Source organism: Delphinapterus leucas, chromosome 13 (assembly GCF_059928025.1).
Source record: "Delphinapterus leucas isolate spDelLeu-1000000601 "Yukka" chromosome 13, BTC_Dleu_Yukka2, whole genome shotgun sequence".
NCBI lineage: Eukaryota > Metazoa > Chordata > Mammalia > Artiodactyla > Monodontidae > Delphinapterus > Delphinapterus leucas.
In genome coordinates this window covers 31,976,307-31,997,336 of record NC_143141.1, presented here as the reverse complement: position 1 = coordinate 31,997,336, position 21,030 = coordinate 31,976,307, and the positions used below count along the sequence as shown (strand labels likewise).

The window sequence follows — 21,030 nt, the reverse complement described above, 5'->3', positions numbered from 1 at the left end:
TTCAAACAGGGCACAGAGGTTGGGGTGAAGAGGGAGGAAGGAGCACTCTGGGTTGCTTTGTCAAACTCTCCCCCATATCCTGCCTCATCAAGATTCTTATTACTCTTCCCTGTCTCTCCAGGGTGAGAGTCAGGATTTGAGTGAGGCTTTGTTACTGATGTGCGTGTATCGAACTCTTAAGGTGCACTAGAAAGTAAAAAAGTTGGGAACCACGGGCCCAACATATGGTTGGCACTGAGTAATACTTGTGAAACAAGTGGATATATGGATATGCACTGGTCTTGGAACTGGAAAGCCCAAGTTCAAGGCCCACTTCAGTCTCTCATCATCTGTGTCCCCTCAAGAAAATCCCAAACTTCTTGGGCCTCAGTTTCCTACTCTGTACAATGAGGGGTCAGACAGGATGTTCTTGTAAGCTCCTTCCAACTATTATGTGATTGTCATAGCCAAAGTGTTTGTGTATGTGGAAGGGGTGGAATGGACTGAGGTGCTGGCAATAGGAACAGAGAGGATAAATGGGGGAAATATTTTAAAAGAGGAATCAATATCTTCTGGCTTTAGTTTTCAGCAATACTGTGGAATAAACCAAAGTCCCTCCTGCTAAAGAATGCATAGACTGATTCACAAAACATAACAGACATCTGAAATGCTTAGCTGAGCTTGCAAGAAAGGGAAGAAAATCTACTTGGACCAAAACAAGGGAACTGAGACCAACAAATGTAAGCTCAAGATGTGCTGTGACTAACCCCAGGAAGTATGGGGAAGGAATACCTTCCCATATTGCTTGTCTGTCCTGACCTGGCCCTGGGTGGAAAAGGGGGAGTTGCCTCTGAGAATTTATAACTACTTGAGTTAGAGTTTAAACTCACAACACCTGCATAGTACAAGAAGCCCAAGCCAAGAAATTAACATAAAGATTGGTCTTCGTCAGTTGATATTCCTGGAATGCCTGGCAGAAGCAAGCACAAAACTACTCAGGAGAAACATACCCTCAACCCAGGCCACAGAATATTACTGACCAGGTAAACCCCCACTTACTGAAAATGAAGATGAGCTCACAAACTGAAAATTACAGTATGTAAAAGGAAACAATGTACCATGAATTAGAGTAGATAAGACCCTTTAGAACTTCAATAAGATCCAGTAAGTCTGAGTGACAGCCTGGATGTGGGGGAAAGAGGGGTAAAAAATGAATCCTACAGAAGAACTGTAGTTATTTAGGTGATTTTGGGGAACCAAACAAATGATGGTCACCATTAGCATAAACTGGGTATATGCAAGGATGATTTGATTTTAGACAGATTGTATTTGAAATTGTGGTGAACATCCCCATATGGAGGTGTTCATTAGTCAGAACCATGGGCTTCAGCTGGAGTAGAGATGAGGGCCGGCTGGCTTAGAAGTCATCCATGCATCAGTGATAGCTGAAAGCCTAGGAATTCATGTGATCTCCAAGAAGAGTGTGGAAATGGGGAAGGAGGGGGCTCAGAACTAAGTCTGGGAAAACAACATTTTGAGGACCAGATAAAAAATAGGAGCAAGAAAATGAGCTCTCTGTTAGTCCCCAATTATGTTTGGGTCCTGGGTTTGGGACGATTTTCTGATTGTTTTATTTAATTCTTTCCACCTCTGGCCTAACATTCTTTTCCATCAAAGTCCCTAGGGGAAGTTCCAGTAAATGGAGCAGTTTCCCTTGGGAGTAATAGGAGGGACTTCTCAGCTGGGAGTTGTAGAACCAGGCTGGGCCCTGGTACCAGCACCACTACGAAGTCACTTCTTTGGGGTGCAATTTTCTCATCAGTGATTTTAGGCCTAGGTGGGTATGAGGACAAGGTGGGGCACAACAGAGCTGATAGTACTTGATGGAATGCTGCTCAAGGGGGCAAGGGTGGACTGGTTAGACACCACCCACCTACAGCCTGTCTGCCCTTCTTCCTTTGTTCAGGTTGTGTGGTTTGGGACCAGTTGCTTGAAATCTGGGCCTTTATGCTCTTTCTTACCCTATTCTGCATGGAAAGTGAAGTCAGGTGGTCCATGCCTATAAGTGAAAGGTGTGGTCACTTAAATAGTAAGATAATGAGAGTCATCATCGTCTTATGTCTCCATGAATCTACCACTTCCCTATTACAGTGCCTGATGGTCCATCATTTGAGCCTCACTACGGGGTTAAACATTGCCCTCTATAGGCTACTCTATTAAAATGTTAACTCTCCTAGAAGAGGTAGTATTGAATCGTTTACCACAAATTGGTTTATTAGATGCAAGGTACTCAACCACATGAAAGCACTTACCGTTCAGGGAGAAAAATGGGTGGAATTCACTGATAATTGAATTGATAATTTTGTCTCTGGTCAAATGGACTGTGGGGGTGGAGGGTGAGCACATCTGAGAGTGAAGGGATGAAGTAGCCAAAGGATTAGAAGCTGGGTTGATCTGGCATCCTAGGGCTGTAGGACTCTCTTAATTCAAGAACAGCTCAGCTCAAAAAGAATGAAGCCCCCAGACAGGCTCTATCCTTTCCTTAGCAGAGAGGAGTTGTTGGGGAGGAGAGATGGGAGCACAGCAGGCTTTTAATACTCCAGCGTCTACCCAAGATCGCCAGAAAGAGTAAAAGCTTTTGGGCTGGGAGTTTAGGGAGTAAAGTGTGTGTGGGGGGGAGTTTCACCCATTCCCCACTTTCCCCATCACAGGATCATACTTTCCTCACCACCCTCCTAGCTCCACCACCTGCCCCCCGCCCTGAAAAGCCATGGAAGTTTCATCTGGAAGGAGAGTTAGGGAAAAGGGGCTGTGGCCAGTGCTTGACTAGATGGTAAATGGGCTGCTGTGGGAAAAGCAGCCTCTGGCAAGCACCCTCTCCTTACTGGGCTTGGCCCTGCCCATCAACGGTCTAGCTGAATGCTGAGTCCCTTTTGGGCCTGACAGCATGTGATTCTCATACAGATGCATAGGCACTGGCTGGAGCCTCTGTGATACCCAAAGCTCTGGGTGTTCACAAACAGCACTGAAATACTGCAGTCTTTTGCTGCTGTTGCTACTGCCTGGAGCTCCCTCTAGTTGCCAAATCTATTTCACCTCTTGGATGCCTTTCCAAACGGTGCTGATAAGCTGAGGTGCCGCCATTCTGGGGTTGGGAAAAAAAGCACTGGCTTTGGAGCCAGACAGATCTGAGTTTGACCCTGTCTTTTCCTAGCTGGGTTACCCAGCAAGTTATGTACTTTGCTTCCTCATGCTGCACTCAGGGTTGTGAGGACTGAGGAGGATAATATATGCACAATGTTTAATACCTAAGCCTCTCAACCACTCTGAGAGTTCCAGAAACACCTTGAACCCTTAGGTCAGCTGTGATTAAATTCATTCGTTAATTCAGTACATATTTATTGAATGCCTACCACGTGCCAAAGTGCCTGACGGTGGGTGTGTAATGATGCCATGAGCGTGAGGATCTCCCTTCTCTTCTGGCACATATACTCCCGGGGGAGTGGGTGGGGAAATGGTCAGGAGCTTGGATGGCAGATTCAGTAAGCTTTTAGCACAATAATTTTAATTGCAAAAATAAACAGTTTTGTCAACTGCTTGAGAGTAGCGTCTGCTTTACAAAAATTAACGACAACAAAAAAGGAAATAACCCCAAAGCAAAACGTTACAACCAACGGCTGCTGAAAACGACATTGCTGTACAAAATCCCGCGCGAGACCAGCTCGGCTCTGCCCCTGCCCGTCTCTGGGGGTCTAGGAGAGGGCGTGGGGCGTGCGCCATTACAAAAGAGTGTCTTAAGTCCCAGGGAAGTGCCTACTCAGTGGGTGGCCTGAGAGAACTTCCCTCCAAAGCGCGGCTGACTCGGAAGACAGCGCCCGGACCGCGGGAGCTGTCCATGGAGCTAGTGCTGTACGGAGAGTGTGCGGCGGGCGCTTCAAGGGAACTAGAAGCCGGACCAGAGGCCCGCCCTAGGGCGTGCCGGAAAAAAGTGGGCAGAGGAGCGGGGAGGGGTGGGCAGGTTTTCTCGTGCGCGCCGGACTGCGGCGCCCCAATGTGCAAACCCATTTAACCCTCACAGCGCAGCGAAGGAGAGGCCCAACGAGTAAAAGCCAAGGCCCTTGAGCCGCTCCTCGGCGCGCGCCTTCTGCTTGAGGTGCACCTTGCTGTGCCGTTTCTTCTCATCGCTGCGCGCGAAGCGGCGGCCGCACACGTCGCAGGCAAAGGGCTTCTCGCCTGTGTGGGTGCGCACGTGTGTGGTAAGGTGGTCGCTGCGGCTGAAGTTGCGGAGGCAGATGCGGCACTGGAACGGCTTGTGGCCCGTGTGGATGCGCAGGTGGCGGTTGAGCTCGTCAGAGCGCGCAAAGCTGCGCACACAGCTCTCCACCGGGCAAGCAAATGCCTTGGCGTGCGGCCGAGGGCAGAAGCAGCGTGCGCTGCACTTGCCGCCCCGGCGCCCCTTGCGCCGCGCCTTGGCTGTGGGGAATGGGACCGGCGGCGGTCCTGGAGGCTCAGGCACACCACTGCTCCCGGGGAGGTCCGCCACCAGAGGTTTCGGGAAGTCCGCCCCGGCGCTGCGAAGGCCCAGCGGGGAAAGCTCAGGCTGCGTACCATCTAGAAACTCTCCGCCTTCGCCGCTACTCCCTCCCTCCCCACTAGTAGGGGTCAGGAGCCCCGGGAGGCTCTCGGTTCCCTCTCCTAAGTCACCCGGGGCCAGCGGGAAAGCATCGTAGGTCCCCGTGGTGTACAGTCTGCTGGAAGGGCCAGCCGGCAGCTCCGCGGGGCAGCTGATGGACAGCAGGTCTTCAATCTTGGCCCCCATCGGGGGGAAACGGGCCTCCGGGGCGCCCTGGTAGCCTCCCTGTGACCCACAGCTCCCTGGCGCCCCGGCTGAGAGCAGCTCCCATGGAGCGTAGGGACCTTTGAAGGCCGAGGCAGTGTCCAGCGCAGGAGAAGCCGGAGGAGCCCGGAGGCCGGGCTTAACGTCGGGTGGGGAGAGATGAGGCTCATACAGGCACTGTGAGGGGGCGCCCGCCGAGGGTGAGGCCTCCCAGAACGCCTCTGGGAAGACGGTAGCGCCCAGATCCGGGGAGAAAAGGTCTGGCGGTCCCGGCAGCAAGGCGTCGGAGCCTGCGGGAAAAGAGGCGTCCAGAGGAGACCGGGATGCTGCCGCCTCAGCGCCCGGGAAAGGTGCCAGGCCTAGGATGCCCGACATGAGGTTGAAGAGTGCCTCCGGATCGTGCGGGTGTTCGGGTACTGCCTGGATGAAGAAGCTACCACTGTAGCTGAGGCCGGGAGGAGGCGTGGGCGCAGGCCCCTCCAGGAAGCAGGAGTCGGCTAAGTCCCCCCCGGCGCCGCAGCTGCTCAAGGCCCAGCTCAAGAAGTCACCTGCTGAGGAGGGAGCAGGAATCAGCTCCGCGCACATCAAAGGCCGTGCCTCGGAGCCCGCAGCCCCTACGCAAGAAGCCCTTGGTGCGCACTGGCACACACAAAGTGCCTTTTGCACATTCTGATCCAGCCGGAGCCAGCATACGCCCCAAGACGCACATACAAACATGCACACGCAAAACACACGTGCAAAGGCAAAAGGACGCCTTGATACACGCACAGGTTCCTGCGGAGGCGCTGGAGGCCTGGTGGGGGTGGCATTGGGGGTGCGCACACACAGGACCCCGAATCTCCTTCCGCCCCTAGCCCCACAGCTCCAGCGTCCCAGTCCCTGCCTGTTCTCAGGCACCTTGCGTCCCCGCGCTGCGCCGCCGTCTGAGCACCCCTGGCCGCGCTCCTTACCTCCGGGATAGCCGGCGGCTGCGGGTGGCTCCCTGGCGGGCAGCCGGGTCAGTTCGGTACTGGATTCAGAGCAACAGCCCTCGGTGGACTTTACCAGGAGCGCGTCGGGGCCAGAAAACTCGCTAAGGTGGAGCATGGTTCGGCTGCGGCTGCGGGGCTCCGGGGGCCTCGCCCGCTGGGCTTGGGGGCGCACGGATGGCCGGGAGGCCGACAGTCGGGGCGCCCAGCGCCTCTTAGACCTAGGCTCTCGGGCTCCTGGCTCCGGGCTCTCACCTCTGGGAAAGGGTTGGGGGTGGTGGTGGCCGAGGCGCCCTTGCTCGCTGGGACCCGCCTCGGGTGGCGGTTCCTCGCCTGTCCAAAGCGCAGCCGGGCTCCCCCAACCCGCGGCCCCCCCACTTATATAGCAGCGGCGGCGCTGGCTCAGGGCTTCCGACTCCCAGGGCCACTGCCATTTCGGGAGGCCCCGGCCCAGCCGCCGTGACGTAAATGCCCAAACATGGACACAGGATGTGTACCGGGGACTCCCGAAAAGGAAAACTCGGGCTGTGACGTCTTCGCCACAGCCGCCGCCGGGCTCGCGCCGATGCGTGCGCGCGCACTCGCTGAGCGTGGAGCACCGTGCGCGCCGGGACCGCGGGTGCGCCTGGCTGGGGCGCTGCGTTGCGTGGGTCCGGACGTCAAGTAAGTGCACTTCTCTCTTGGAGGGAGAGGCCGAAGGACGGTTAGGAAAAACAGTGGGCTTAGGGTTTCCACAGTTTGGGTTCGAATCCTCTCTCTGCCACCTTCTAGCTCTGTCATTTCATCTCCCCGAACGTCAGTTTCCTCACCTGTGAAATGGAGATACGTACGTCTACTTCATAAATTTGCTATAAAGATTAATTGGGTTAGAGCATATGAAATTCTAGGCACGGGGCACTCAATAAACCGTAGGGATTATTGCCATTATTCATTATTTGCTCACATCTGTGTGTTTTTCATATTCTTAATAGTCTTTTGTTGTTTAGCTTGTTCTAGGAAAAATAACTTATTTAAATTAAAAAGGATCATATCGTGAGAGAAAACGTCAATTAGCACAGAAAGGTATATTATAAATTGAAAATTAAAAGTCTTCCTTTTCTCTACTCACCTCCCTCCTGAGGTAGCCACGTCTAAATTTCCTGTGTATTCTTTAAGAAAAAAATTATGCATATTGCAAGCATACACACTGTCCTGCAGTAGAATTTTCCCCCACTTATAATAGCTGAGCGATTGCTCCATGTCCAAACAGAGAGGTTGGTCATTCTTTTCTAAGGCTGTATAGTACTCCACTGTAAGGGAGGTAAGTTTGTCCCCTATCCATTAACGTATAGGAAGTTTCCAACCTTTTGCTTGTCATCGTTGTTGTAGTCCTTGAGTAAATAAATGTGAATGTATCTGTGGGATAAATTCCAACGAGTGTAACTCTGGATCAAAGAGTATGTAAAATTTTGATACAACTGGCAATTGTCCTCCAGAGAAGTAGGGCCAATTCCTGCTCCCTCTTCTCTCACCTACAGGGTGTGAGATGCTTGTGTAGTAAACTTTTTTTCCTACCTTTGTATAAATGGCTTTACTCTAGGGGTGTTGTTCCCAGGAGCACACGGAGAATCTACAGGCTATATTTCTCTGGAATCAGTTCCTGGAATAATTGGGCTGCTTCTGAAAAACTTAAAAAATATATTTCATACCCTTATGGAAGCCGTGGATATTGGCTGCAGAAGGCTAGTCAACCCCTGCAAAGAAGCCTGCCTACTCTCCTGATCTCATCTCTCTTCTGCTACGGTTTTCCCTTTGTTTTATCTTCTCATCTTTAAAAATTTTTTTCATTTTATTTTGTGTTATAGTTCACTTAACTCCTTTCTGGACCAAATTAGGGGATTAGGTATATACATGGGATAGTATGTTTTTTTTATGAAAAGCATCAATTCTTCGGACTCTGGGTGCCAGAAGATAGGAGGGGCAGGGCTGGGATTCCCTCTTACTTCTCTACTTTCTTAGGAATGGGCACAAAGCCATTCAGGGGTGATGGGCTACAGCATGACTGGCAGTGTATCTCCCAGCCCCCCTTGCCCAGCCTCCTTTTTCAAGGGAGAGTGCCAAGAATGCCCAAACTCCACCAAATTCTCAGGTCTTTCACCCTGTGTTCATTATGCAAACATTCATTCATTCAGCTTCTCAATGTTTGTTCATTCAGTATTCATTCCTTAAGTGCTTACTATGGACCAGAAGGTGGATTTTGGTTTTTATTCTACAATGACTGTGAGATCTATCTCCATTGGTAGCTGCACTGTGAAATCCATCTCCATCCCTAGCTGCCCTACCCACCACCCCAAAACAATGCTACAAGTGTGTTCACAGAATATGTCATCACATAATCACCTGCAAAATACATGCTGACACACTTGCATTTATTCTCTTGTGTCTGGAAATCATGCACGTGCAGCATGACCTAACAAATGCCACAGACATAGTTCTATGTTAGCAGCACATGTGTTTCCATTTAGGAAACGCAGAAACCCAGCACTTGTCTGTAAGGATTAGACACACAGGGCAGCATGTCCTTTACACTGTATTTCAGACTCTGGGTTTGATTCTAATGCAAATGCATTGCTAAGGCCAGGTGATCCCACACCAGACATACAGGGCACACATGTCGCAAATCCATGCTGGCATCTTGCTGCCTGGGAGGGAGGGGGCGTGGAGGAGTTTGGCTAGGCCGGTGTCCAGGGCTCGCCAGGTTGCCCCGTCAGGCCAGATTGGCCAGCCCCAGGTTCTCCATCCCTCTGCTGTTCTTCCCTCTGCCACGGCATTCCTCCTCCTTCTTAGTCATGGATAATTCTCCTACTCCTTTGGCAAGTTCCCAGGCCATTGCTGCTCTTTGCCAAGGGCATTTGGGCTAGGTCTGTGTTAAGACAAAGGTCCAGCTTCCTCTTGTTAGAGGCCAGGCCTGCAGGCAGAGCTGGGGAGGAAAGAGTGAATAGGAGAGGAGATGGGGGACACAGCTTGTGCTCTGGATGTGGGCTGGCCCACATTCCTACCCCTGTGCCCCTCACCTTCAGCAGACACACATACACATACTCTCGCACATGGGATGGTTACCTCTGGAGGGCAGTTGCATCTACATTTGGCTCCTTGAGGAGGAGGAGGGAATATAAAGAGGGAATGGGCATTTTGTAGCCCTTCCCAGCTCAGTCCATCTTACTCCCAAATTTTAACAGCTTAAAAATAGATGCCTGGTGGTCTAGTGGTTAGGATTTGGCATTTTCAATGCTGTGGCCCAGGTTCAGTCCCTGGTCGGGGAACTAAGATCCTGCAAGCTGCGTGGCATGGCCAAGATAAAAAAAAAGAAAAGATAAAAGATTCTGGGCCCAGATAGAATAAAGGTCTTTGGGTGGGCATGGAAGAGAGAGGAGTTTAGATCTATGAGCTCTACTTTAATTCACACTTCAAATATAAAAACTCGAATTTACACACAAGAGGGAAATCTCATACACTGAGCACTCTACAAACATATCACTTAATCATTACAAAAGCTCTATGGAATAGGGAATTGAAGACCCATTTCACAGATGGGGAAACAGATTTGAAAAGGTTAAACAACTCACTCAAGGCTATACTTCTATTCAGTGGTGGAACTGAGAGTCAAGCCCAGGCTAGCCTACTCCACAAGATAATTTAGGAAAAGATCATTCATTTCACAAAGAGTTTAACTTTAAGATGGCTTTAGGTGGAGAATCTTCCTCTAGCTTTTCAAATGTGCAAACTCCATGTGGCTGGTTTCCATCCCTGCAAGAATTCTCTGGAGTGACTGCCATTAGGAACACTGTGGGTCGCATCAGACACATGCTGAGGGGGAGAGCATTCCAGGTTCTTGGGAGCCGTTGTGAAAGGTGGTGGTGGTGATGGTGTGTATGTGACTCTGGGGAGGCTGAGAGGAAATTTTGGATTTCCATGGGAAAAGGTGATGGAAGGAGAGTTTACTTTCTAGACAAGCACCGAATAGACAATTACTGAATGAATTAATGAATGAACAAATTCATTCATCAAGTGTTCATTGAATACAGCCCTGTGCCAGGGACGCTGCATGGGCCCTTTGGATGCTGATGCTCATGTCGCAGTGGATGAGACTGGAAGCTCTGGATCCAGGGAGGGCAGAGGGAGAGGGATCAGAGAAGTAAGCCTCCCTTTTCTGTCTCCTGGGAAGGGCCCAGCCCCTGTCATCATTCTGGTAATGCAACTGTCTCCTCCCCCACTCCCCACCTTGATCTTTCTGCTCTAAATATCATTGTGTTCAAATAATAGTGTATATTTTAAAAGACTCCAAGAAGACAGCTGCCTCAGAGTATTAATCATGTAGAGGCCAGCGCTCAGTCTCCATGGCGACTCCTGGCACAGAACGCTGAGGAGCAGCTCCACGTCCCACTTCCTGGGGCCATGGAGATGCAGGCACATAGCATTTTTCTTTCCTCTTTTCCTCTTCTCTCTCCTCTGGCCCCTCTTCCTCTCCTTTCTTCTTCTCTCCCATACCCCCTTCCACTGCCTCTCATTTTCTCTCCCTAAAGGATTTATTTAAAAGCATGGGCAGAGGCAAGATCCAGACATCAGACTAACACGGAATAAGGCCATTGAGGCTGTAGCAAAGATGAAGTTTGCCTCCAGGTGCAACTTCTGCAGTACACAGCTCCTGTCCCCAAGACCCTGCGGTGCCCCTAGGCTTCGCTGACCACTAGGCCAGAAGGAGCCCAATATCTGTCCCTGAGGCAAGGTACCCATCATCAGGGTCCTTCTCTGTCCCCTCCCTCTTCCCTGACCATGTTCAGTTGTTGGTTTGTGGTTTGGGTTCTCACTATTATTATTTTTCTTAATGACCACACAAGTAACATAGGCTCGCTGGAAAAAGACAAACATGTTAAAATTTATAATGCAAAAAGTGAAAATATCTTTCCCTTCTCTACCCAGATATATACAGCTTAAAAGTTTTAGGTCGATTCCTATAGATTTTTCTTCATGCATATTCATTCAACATTCATCTATTCAGCTGTAGCGTCGTTATTCTCATCATTATTGATACCGATGGTATCATACTATATATACTCTTGTAACTAACTTGACATTGTACCTTGAACAGTTTCTTTTTTCCCCCAATCATGGTACAGACTAATCTATAGTATTAATAACAATTGCTTCAGAGTATTCCATCATGTAGATGTACCTAATTTTTTAACTCGATAGTTCCTTTTTTTCACTATTATGAAGAATCTGGCTGTGCATAGCCCTTTATGTATACTTGGTGTACTGATAAGGGTAATAATAATACAGTATGCTGGCTAACATTTGTATACCACTTACTGTGGGCACTATTAACTGGGTATTGAGAGCTTTACATATACTCACAATTTAATCCTCACAACAACTTGCTAAGTACTATTACTATCTCTACTTCATGGAGAGAGTGATGGGGAAATCGAGGCATGAGGAGGTTAAGAAACTTACCCGAGTGTACAAGGTTAAGATTAACGAGAGTGCCAGGATTTGTATAACCATAATATACAAACCATAACCATAGAATAGATTCCAAAAAGTAGAATTCCTAGGTCAAGGTAGAAATATTTAAAATTACAATATATGTTGTCAAACCTTCCTCTAAAAAGATTGTTCCAATTTGCAGAACAGAGAGCAGCACATGAGAGCCAACTGGTAAGCAGAAAAAGGTATCCCCGTGATATTTAAATTTGCATTCTAAAAGTTATCAGTAAAGACAAGGTACTTTTCACAGGGCTTTGCTCTTTATTTCCTTTTCTGTGACCTAGGGGCCTAATGCCTCACCCAAAGACATCTGAGTGGGAGCCTTCCTCTTGCTACTTAAAACCCCGCACTGGGCACTAGAGATGAAGCTGTTCTCACATGGACTGGCGTGGGGACATGGGGTATAGGGGCTTCTGCACCCTCCTTAGTTTTGTTTTTTTCTAGTTTGGGTCATGGGGGAGGTGGAGAGGAGAACAAGGCAGCTGCAAACCATTCAGGAAAAGCTTCTTAGATTCTTCCAAAGCAGCTTCTAAGCTTTTCTCCCACGGGAGAGAGGGAGGTTATCCTTTCTCTTATCTCCCGTTCTACATTCCTCCTTGGGCAAAATCAACATTGGACAGAGCTGATCACAGAAGAGGTGTGACTAGAATGGGTTCTAGGAGGGTCAGAGGCAGGGGGATGGACAGAATGACGTCTCCATGCTGCTACCCACCCTGGTATTTGGAATCAGCCTCCCACCACCGCTTTGTCTCTAAGCCTGGTTCTCCCTTCGTGGGCAGTAATGGACTTGCATCTTGATATGTGTTTTTATCTGATTAGGTAATGGTGTTCAGAACATTGGTTTTCAATTCATGAGCTGAGAAGGTGAAAAAGAGGCTGAGAGTAGACTGAGAGGCCTATAGCTCTAGAACAGAAGCGGAATCAGAAAGAAGCCCATTAAACCAACCTGGTGTGCTTCTCTTCTCCCTGGCCTCCTCCTGCTTCCTCTCACCTGCGCTCATCTCCTATTTTTTATCATCTCTCCTCTCCCATCTTGTAATAGTGTTCCTTAAACGGCTTTGAAGTAGATTAGTCAGTGTACTTGGATCTGACAACATAACTCCAAAATACTCAGGCAGTTAATCTACAGCTGGGCCACTGAGCCATAGCCTGAGTCCTCTGTGTGTCCCTGAACACTGTCCACCACTAATTTAGGCTTCTGGTTGCAAGTGATAGAAATGCAACCTGAATTAGTTTAGACAAAAAAAAAGAAAAGAAAAGAATTTATCAGCTCACAGAATCCAAGGGAGTGTCAACCAACCAACCTGAAAGGGAGTACGGACACAGCTGGTGTCAGGAGCTAGTGGAACCAGAGGCAAAGGGTTTTTCAAATACTTTCAGCTCTTCCTCTTTTCTCCTACTGATGACTGAAACCCTGGCCACTAGCAGATTCTGTATTCTCCATGCCCACCTCCTGTGATGAATGGGTTCTCATTCTCAATTCCAGGTAGGAGATCCCAGGAAAGACCTCTGCTGTCCTTCCTAGGACAATGATCTGGCTAGGGGTCAGAGTAATATACCTGACAAGACCACTAGGGGCTTACACTTGGGTTTTGAGAGCAATTCCTGGAGAAGGGGAAACCAGTGGGAGCCAGGGAGCCTCCCAAGAGGCCTCCATCTCAGGTCTTGAGGGCAGGAGCTGGGCAGCAGTGGGCTCTGCAGGTTCTCATAATGGGGGCAGAAGTGGATATTTCCCTCTGCTTAACAATGCCCCTGGAGCAAGTTGCATACTCCATCTGTCTGTGAGCTCCAAGGAGCACTGCCCAAAATAAAAAACCCTAATTAGCAATTCCTGCAATCCAAAGCAAAACAATGTATTTGTTTCCTAGAATAATCTGGAGCCATATTTGGCTTGGCAACCAGTGGGTCCCACACATGCATGTGGTGTGCCATGTGAAGACTCCAGCAGGGACCTTTCCTCAGTCAGGGCATGAGGGGGAAGGCCCCAGGGGCCCCTGCCCAGATAGCAGCAAGCTGGGGCTCAGAACAGAACCGGATTTATCAATCATGTACAGCAGGTTTCTGAAACAGGGAGGTAGGGAATGGAGGGAACGTCAACAGGACTTCTAAATTCAGTCCGCATAAAAGCCAGACTAGGCACACACGGCCTGCAGGGTCATAGAGAATCCCATAATAGAGTAGTGACCTCAAGCCTGGAGTCAGGGGAACAGATTCCAACTCAGCTCTGCTGTTAGCTTGTTCTGTGGCCTTGAACAAATTCCCAATCTTTCTGTGCTTGCATTTCCTCACCTGTGAAAATGGGAGTATGTTATCTGCTCTACCTACAGTCTGAGGACTGAGAGCTAGAATTAACAAATTAGGCAGCCGAAGCACAAGCACTTTCTGTAGCAATGAGAGGTGATGTGAGAAGCAGTATATCCAGTTAAGAAATAGTGGATAAGGAAAACATAGGCAGAACACTCTATGACATAAATCACAGCAAGATCCTTTTTGACCCACCTCCTAGAGAAATGGAAATAAAAACAAAAATAAACAAATGAGACCTAATGAAACTTAAAAGCTTGTGCACAGCAAAGGAAACCATAAATGAGATGAAAAGACAACCCTCAGAATGGGAGAAAATATTTGCAAATGAAGCAAATGAAAAAGGATTAATCTCCAACATTTACAAGCAGCCCATGCAGGTCAATAACAAAAAAACAAAAAAAGCAATCCAAAAATGGGCAGAAGACCTAAGCAGACATTTCTCCAAAGAACATATACAGATTGCCAACAAACACATGAAAGAATGCTCAACATCATTAATCATTAGAGAAATGCAAATCAAAACTACAATGAGGTATCACCTCACACCAGTCAGAATGGCCATCATCAAAAAATCTACAAACAATAAATGCTGGAGAGGGTGTGGAGAAAAGAGAACCCTCTTGCACTGTTGGTGGGAATGTAAATTGATACAGCCACTATGGAGAACAGTATGGGGGTTCCTTAAAAAACTAAAAATAGAACTACCATACAACCCAGCAATCCCACTACTGGGCATATACCCTGAGAAAACCATAATTCAAAAAGAGACATGTACCACAATGTTCTTTGCAGCTCTATTTACAATAGCCAGGACATAGAAGCAACCTAAGTGTCCATCGAGAGATGAATGGATAAAGAAGATGTGGCACATATATACAATGGAATATTACTCAGCCATAAAAAGAAACAAAATTGAGTTATTTGTAGTGAGGTGGATGGACCTAGAGTCTATCATACAGAGTGAAGTAAGTCAGAAAGTGAAAAACAAATACCGTATGCTAACACATATATATGGAATCTTAAAAAAAAAAAAGGTTCTGAAGAACCTAGGGGCAGGACGGGAATAAAGACACAGACCTACTAAAGAATGGACTTGAGGACACTGGGAGGGGGAAGGGTAAACTGGGACAAAGTGAGAGAGTGGCATGAACATATATGCACTACCAAATGTAAAATCGATAGCTAGTGGGAAGCAGCCACATAGCACAGGGAGATCAGCTCAGTGGTTTGTGACCACCTAGAGGGGTGGGATAGGGAGGATGGGAGGGAGGGAGACACAAGAGGGAAGAGATATGGAGATATATGTATATGTATAGCTGATTCACTTTGTTATAAAGCAGAAACTAACACACTATTGTAAAGCAATTATACTCCAATAAAGATGTTAAAAAAAAAAAAAGGAAATAGTGGATAATCCTGACAAGCCCTGATATGCTCCCTATGTTTTCTGGGCATCTCCTTATATGGGGGTGGGACTGGTCACCATGACCTGAATTTATTTTTCTGTATAAAACAACATCCATTTTATTATATCTCATTATTTTTGTGGGTAAGGAATTTGCATAGGGCTTGCTTAGCCAGCCCATTTTTCTGCTCCACGTGGCTTTTTAAAAAAAACATTAAAAAAATTGAAGTATAGTTAATTTACAACATTGTGTTAGCTTCAGGTGTACAGCAAGGTGATTCACACACACACACACACACATACACACACACATATACATGTGTATATATATGTATATACATATACATATATATATATTCTTTTTCAGATTCTTTTCCACTAGAGGTTATTACAAGATACTGAATATAATTCCCTGTGCTGTACAGTAGATCCTTATTGTTTATCTATTTTATATATAATAGTGTGCAGATGTTAATCCCAAACTCCTAATTTATCTCTGCCTCATCCACTTTGGTAACCATTAGTTTGTTTTTTATGTCTGTGAGTCTTTTTCTGTTTTGTAAATAAGTTCATTTGTATCATTTTTTTAGATTCCACATATAAATGATATCATATGATATTTGTCTATCTCTGATTTACTTCACTTAGTGTGATAATCTCTAGGTCCATACAAATGGCAGTATTTCATTCTTTTTTTTATTTCATTCCGTTTTGTGGCTGAGTAATATTCCATTGCATATATGTACCACATCTTCTTTATGCATTTATCTGTCAGTGGACACATAGGTTGCTTCCATGTCTTAGCTATTGTAAATAATGCTGCTATAAATATTGGGGTGCATGTATCTTTTCAAATTAGAGTTTTCTCCACATAAATGCCCAGGAGCACGATTGCAGGATCAGATGGCACTCTATTTTTAGTTTTCTAAGGAACCTCCATACTGTTCTCCATAGGGGCTGCACCAATCTACATTCCTATCAACAGTGTAGGAGGGTTCCTTTTTCTCCACACTCTCTCCAGCATTTATTGTTTGTAGACTTTTTAATGATGGCTATTCTGACTGGTGTGAGGTGATACTTCATTGTAGTTTTGATTTGCATTTCTCTAATAATTGGTGATATTGAGCATCTTTTCATGTGCCTGTTGGCCACCTGTATGTCTTCTTTGGAGAAATATCTATATAGGTCTTCTGCCCATTTTTTTTTTTTTGTCCACGCCACACAGCATATGGGATCTTAGTTCCCCAACCAGGGATTGAACCCGTGCCCCCTTCAGTGGAAGTATGGAGTCTTAACAACTGGACCACCAGGGAAGTCCCTCTTCTGCCCATTTTTAAAATTGTTTTGTATTTTTTATATTAAGCTGTATGAGCTCTTTGTATATTTTGGAAATTAATCCCTTGTCGGTAGCATTATTTGCAAATATTTTCCCCCATTCCATAAGTTGTCTTTTTTGTTTCGTTTATGGTTTCCTTTGCTGTGCAAAAGCTTTTAAGTTTAATTAGGTCCCTTTCTGAAAAAAATTTCCATTACTGTAGGAGTTGGATCAAAAAAAATATCACTGTGATTTATGTCAAAGAGTGTTCTGCCTATGTTTTCCTCTGGGAGTTTTTTAGTATCTGATCTTACATTTAGATCTTTGATCCATCTCAAGTTTATTTTTGTATATGGTGTTACAGAATGTTCTAACTTCATTATTTTACATGTAGCTGTTCAGTTTTCCCAGCAACACTTACTGAAAAGACTGTCTTTTCTCCATTGTATATTCTTGCCTCCTTTGTCATAGATAAGTGCATGGGTTTATTTCTAATCTTTCTATCCTGTTTCATTGATCTATATGTCTGTTTTTGTGCCATTACCATACTGTTTTGATGACTGTAGCTTCATAGTATACTCTGACATCCATGACCTAAATTTTTTTTTAACATCTTTATTGGAGTATAATTGCTTTACATTGTTGTGTTAGTTTCTTCTGTATAACAAAGTGAATCAGCTATACATGTACATATATCCCCATATCCCCTCCTTCTTGCATCTCCCTCTTACCCTCCCTATCCAACCCATGACCAAAATTTTATGACTAGCTATTTTCTTCTAATCCTTGCTCTCCTTCACTCATTTATTTATTGAGGACTTAGCTTATCAATACTTCAGTAGATTATTACAGAAATGTGTGATGCATGTGAAACTAGGGGAAGGAGAGGGTGGTTTGGGATCATAGAATGAGGCAGAAGGTAGTTATCTAGCCGAGAAATTTGGGGGAAGCTTCCTCAAGGAAGTGACATTCTAATTGAAACCAGAAAGTTGAGTAAAATGTTAGCCAAGAAAAAAGGAAAAGTTGCGTGGAGAGAATGTTCTAGGCAAAGGGATAGCATGTGAAAAGGCCAGAAGGTAAGAGAAAGAGGGGTGGAGGAGAGAGAAGGATTCAGGGAACTGACAGAAGGCCATGATGGCTGGAGCATAAGGTGTAAAAGAGGCTAGGAAGTGGGGAAGTGGGGTCAGGCTGGAGAGATGGGCAGACTCAGGATCGTAGAGGACCATTTGTTTGAATTTTATTTTATTTGTTTTTATACAGCAGGTTCTTATTAGTTATCCATTTTATACATATTATTTTATATATGTCAATCCCAATCTCTCAATTCATCACACCACCACCCACCCCACCCCCTGCCACTTTCCCCCCTTGGTGTCCATATGTTTGTTCTCTACATCTGTGTCTCAACTTCTGCCCTGCAAACCGGTTCATCTGTACCATTTTTCTAGGTTCCACGTATATGTGTTAATATACGATATTTGTTTTTCTCTTTCTGACTTATTTCACTCTGTATGACAGTCTCTGGGTCCATCCACCTCACTACAAATAACTCAATTTCGTTTCATTTTATGGCTGAGTAATATTCCATTGTATATATTGTCCATTCATCTGTTGATGGACACTTAGGTTGCTTCCATGTCCTGGCTATTGTAAATAGTGCTGCAGTGAACATTGGGGTGCATGTGTCCTTTTGGATTATGATTTTCTCTGGGTATATGCCCAGTAGTGGGATTGCTGGGTCATATGGTAATTCTATTTTTAGTTTTTTAAGGAGCCTCCATACTGTTCTCCACAGTGGCTGTATCAATTTACATTCCCACCAACAGTGCAAGAGGGTTCCCTTTCCTCCACACCCTCTCTAGCATTTGTTGTTTGTAGATTTTCTGATGATGCCCATTCTAACTGGTGTGAGATGATACCTCATTGTAGTTTTGATTTGCGTTTCTCTAATGATTAATGATGTTGAGCATTCTTTCATGTGTTTGTTGACAGTCTGTATAGCTTCTTTGGAGAAATGTGTATTTAGGTCTTCTGCCCATTTTTGGATGGGGTTGTTTGTTTTTTTAATATTAAGCTGCATGATCTGTTTATATATTTTGGAGATTAGTCCTTTGTCCGTTGATCCATTTGCAAATATTTTCTCCCATTCTGAGAGTTGTCTTTTTGTCTTGTTTGTAGTTTCCTTTGCTTTGCAAAAGTTTTAAAGTTTCATTAGGTCCCATTTGTTTATTTTTGTTTTTATTTCCATTTCTCTAGGAGGTGGATCAAAAAAGATCTTGCTGTGATTAATGTCAAAGAGTGTTCTTCCTATGTTTTCCTCTAAGAGTTTTATAGTGTCCAGTCTTACATTTAGGTCTCAAATCCATTTTGAGTTTATTTTTGTGTATGGTGTTAGGGAGAGTTCTAATTTCATTCTTTTACATGTAGCTGTCCAGTTTTCCCAGCACCACTTATTGAAGAGACTGTCTTTTCTCCATTGTATATCCTTGCCTCCTTTGTCATAGATTAGTTGACCATAGGTGCGTGGGTTTATCTCTGGGCTTTCTATCCTTTTCCATTGATCTATATTTCTGTTTTTGTGCCAGTACCATATTGTCTTGATTACTGTAGCTTTGTAGTATAGTTTGAAGTCAGGGAGTCTGATTCTTTCAGCTGTGTTTTTTCCCCTCAAGACTGCTTTAGCTATTCGGGGTCTTTTGTGTCTCCATACAAATTTTAGGATTTTTTTTCTAGTTCTGTAAAAAATGCCATTGGTGATTTGATAGGGATTGCATTGAATCTGTAGGTTGCTTTGGGTGGTATAGTCATTTTCAAAATATTGGTTCTTCCAATCCAAGAATATGGTATATCTCTCCATCTGTTTGTATCATCTTTAATTTCTTTCAGCAAAGTCTTATACTTTTCTGCATACAGGTCTTTTGTCTCCCTAAGTAGGTTTATTCCTAGGTATTTTACACTTTTTGTTGCAATGGTAAATGGGAGTGTTTCCTTAATTTCTCTTTCAGATTTTTCATCATTAGTGTATAGGAGTGCAAGAGATTTCTGTGCATTAATTTTGTATCCTGCAACTTTACCAAATTCATTGATTACTTCTAGTAGTTTTCTGGTGGCATCTTTAGGATTCTCTATGTATAGTATCATGTGCTCTGCAAACAGTGAGAGTTTTACTTCTTCTTTTCCAATTTGTATTCCTCTTATTTCTTTTTCTTCTCTGATTGCCATGGCTAGCACTTCCAAAACTATGTTGAATAATAGTGGTGAGAGTGGACATCCTTGTCTTGTTCCTGATCTTAGAGGAAATGGTTTCAGTTTTTCACCATTGCGAATGATGTTTGCTGTGGGTTTTTCATATATGGCCTTTATTATGTTGAGGTAGGTTCCCTCTATGCCCACTTTCTGGAGAGTTTTTTTTTTTATCATAAATGGGTGTTGAATTTTGTCAAAAGCTTTTTCTGCATCTATTGAGACGATCATATGGTTTTTATTCTTCAGTTTGTTAATATGGTGTATCACATTGATTGATTTGCATATATCAAAGAATCCTTGCATCCCTGGGATAAATCCCACTTGATCATGGTGTATGATCCTTTTAGTGTGTTGTTGGATTCTGTTTGCTAGTATTTTGTTGAGGATTTTTGCGTCTATATTCATCAGTGATATTTGTCTGTAATTTTCTTTTTTTGTAGTATCTTTGTTTGGTTTTGGTATCAGGGTGATGGTGGCCTCATAGAATGAGTTTGGGAGTGTTCCTTCCTCTGCAATTTTTTGGAAGAGTTTGAGAAGGATGGGTGTTAGCTCTTCTCTAAATGTTTGATGGAATTCACCTGTGAAGCCAACTGGTCCTGGACTTTTGTGTGTTGGAAGATTTTTAATCACAGTTTCAATTTCATTACTTGTGATTGGACTGTTCATATTTTCTATTTCTTCCTGGTTCAGTCTTGGAAGGTTATACCTTTCTATGAATTTGTCCATTTCTTCCACGTTGTCCATTTTATTGGCATGGAGTTGCTTGTAGTAGTCTCTTAGGATGCTCTGTATTTCTGTGGTGTCTGTTGTAACTTCTCCTTTTTCATTTCTAATTTTGTTGATTTGAGTCCTCTCCTTCTTTTTCTTGTTAAGTCTGACTAATGGTTTATCAATTTTGTTTATCTTCTCAAAGAACCAGCTTTTAGTTTCATTGATCTTTGCTACTGTTTTCTTTGTTTCTATTTCATTTATTTCTGCTCTGATCTTTATGATTTCTTTCCTTCTGCTAACTTTGGGTTTTGTTTGTTCTTCTTTCTCTCGTTCCCTTAGGTGTAAGGTTAGATTGTTTATTTGAGATTTTTCTTGTTTCTTGAGGTAGGCTTGTATTGCTATAAACTTCCCTCTTAGAACTGCTTTTGCTGCATCCCATAGGTTTTGGATTGTCGTGTTTTCATTGTCATTTGTCTTTAGGTATTTTTTTATTTCCTCTTTGATTTCTTCAGTGATCTCTTGGTTATTTAGTAATGTACTGTTTAGCCTCCATGTGTTTGTGTTTTTTACATTTTTTCCCCTGTAATTGATTTCTAATCTCATAGCATTGTGGTCAGAAAAGATGCTTGATATGATTTCAATTTTCTTAAATTTACTGAGGCTTGATTTGTGACCCAAGATGTGATCTATCCTGGAGAATGTTCCATGCACACTCGAGAAGAAAGTGAAATCTGCT

The 21,030-nt window shown here is 44.8% G+C and overlaps 1 protein-coding gene across 2 annotated transcripts; it reads right to left on the bottom strand.

The window, feature by feature from the left end:
* Positions 1-3,724: 3,724 nt before the first annotated feature.
* EGR4 (early growth response 4) lies at positions 3,725-5,917 on the bottom strand. Of its 2 annotated transcripts, none has more exons than XM_022561332.3 (2): positions 5,767-5,917; positions 3,725-5,367 (listed from the first exon to the last, which is right to left on the bottom strand). In XM_022561332.3, the coding sequence occupies exons 1-2, from the start codon at positions 5,900-5,902 to the stop codon at positions 4,052-4,054; spliced, it is 1,452 nt and encodes a 483-aa protein (XP_022417040.3). In that variant the 5' UTR covers positions 5,903-5,917; the 3' UTR covers positions 3,725-4,051. The 2 variants fall into 2 exon arrangements, with proteins under 2 accessions (XP_022417040.3, XP_089779147.1); XM_089923021.1 differs by having other exon boundaries at positions 3,725-5,364.
* Between the last annotated feature and the right edge of the window lie 15,113 nt (positions 5,918-21,030).

Coding starts and splice junctions, on each gene's coding strand:
- EGR4 (XM_022561332.3), bottom strand. CDS start 5,902: ATGCTCCACCTTAGCGAGTTTTCTGGCCCCGACGCGCTCCTGGTAAAG. Junction 5,368..5,766: donor AGCCGCCGGCTATCCCGGAG/GTAAGGAGCGCG, acceptor CTCCCTCCTCAG/CAGGTGACTTCTTGAGCTGG.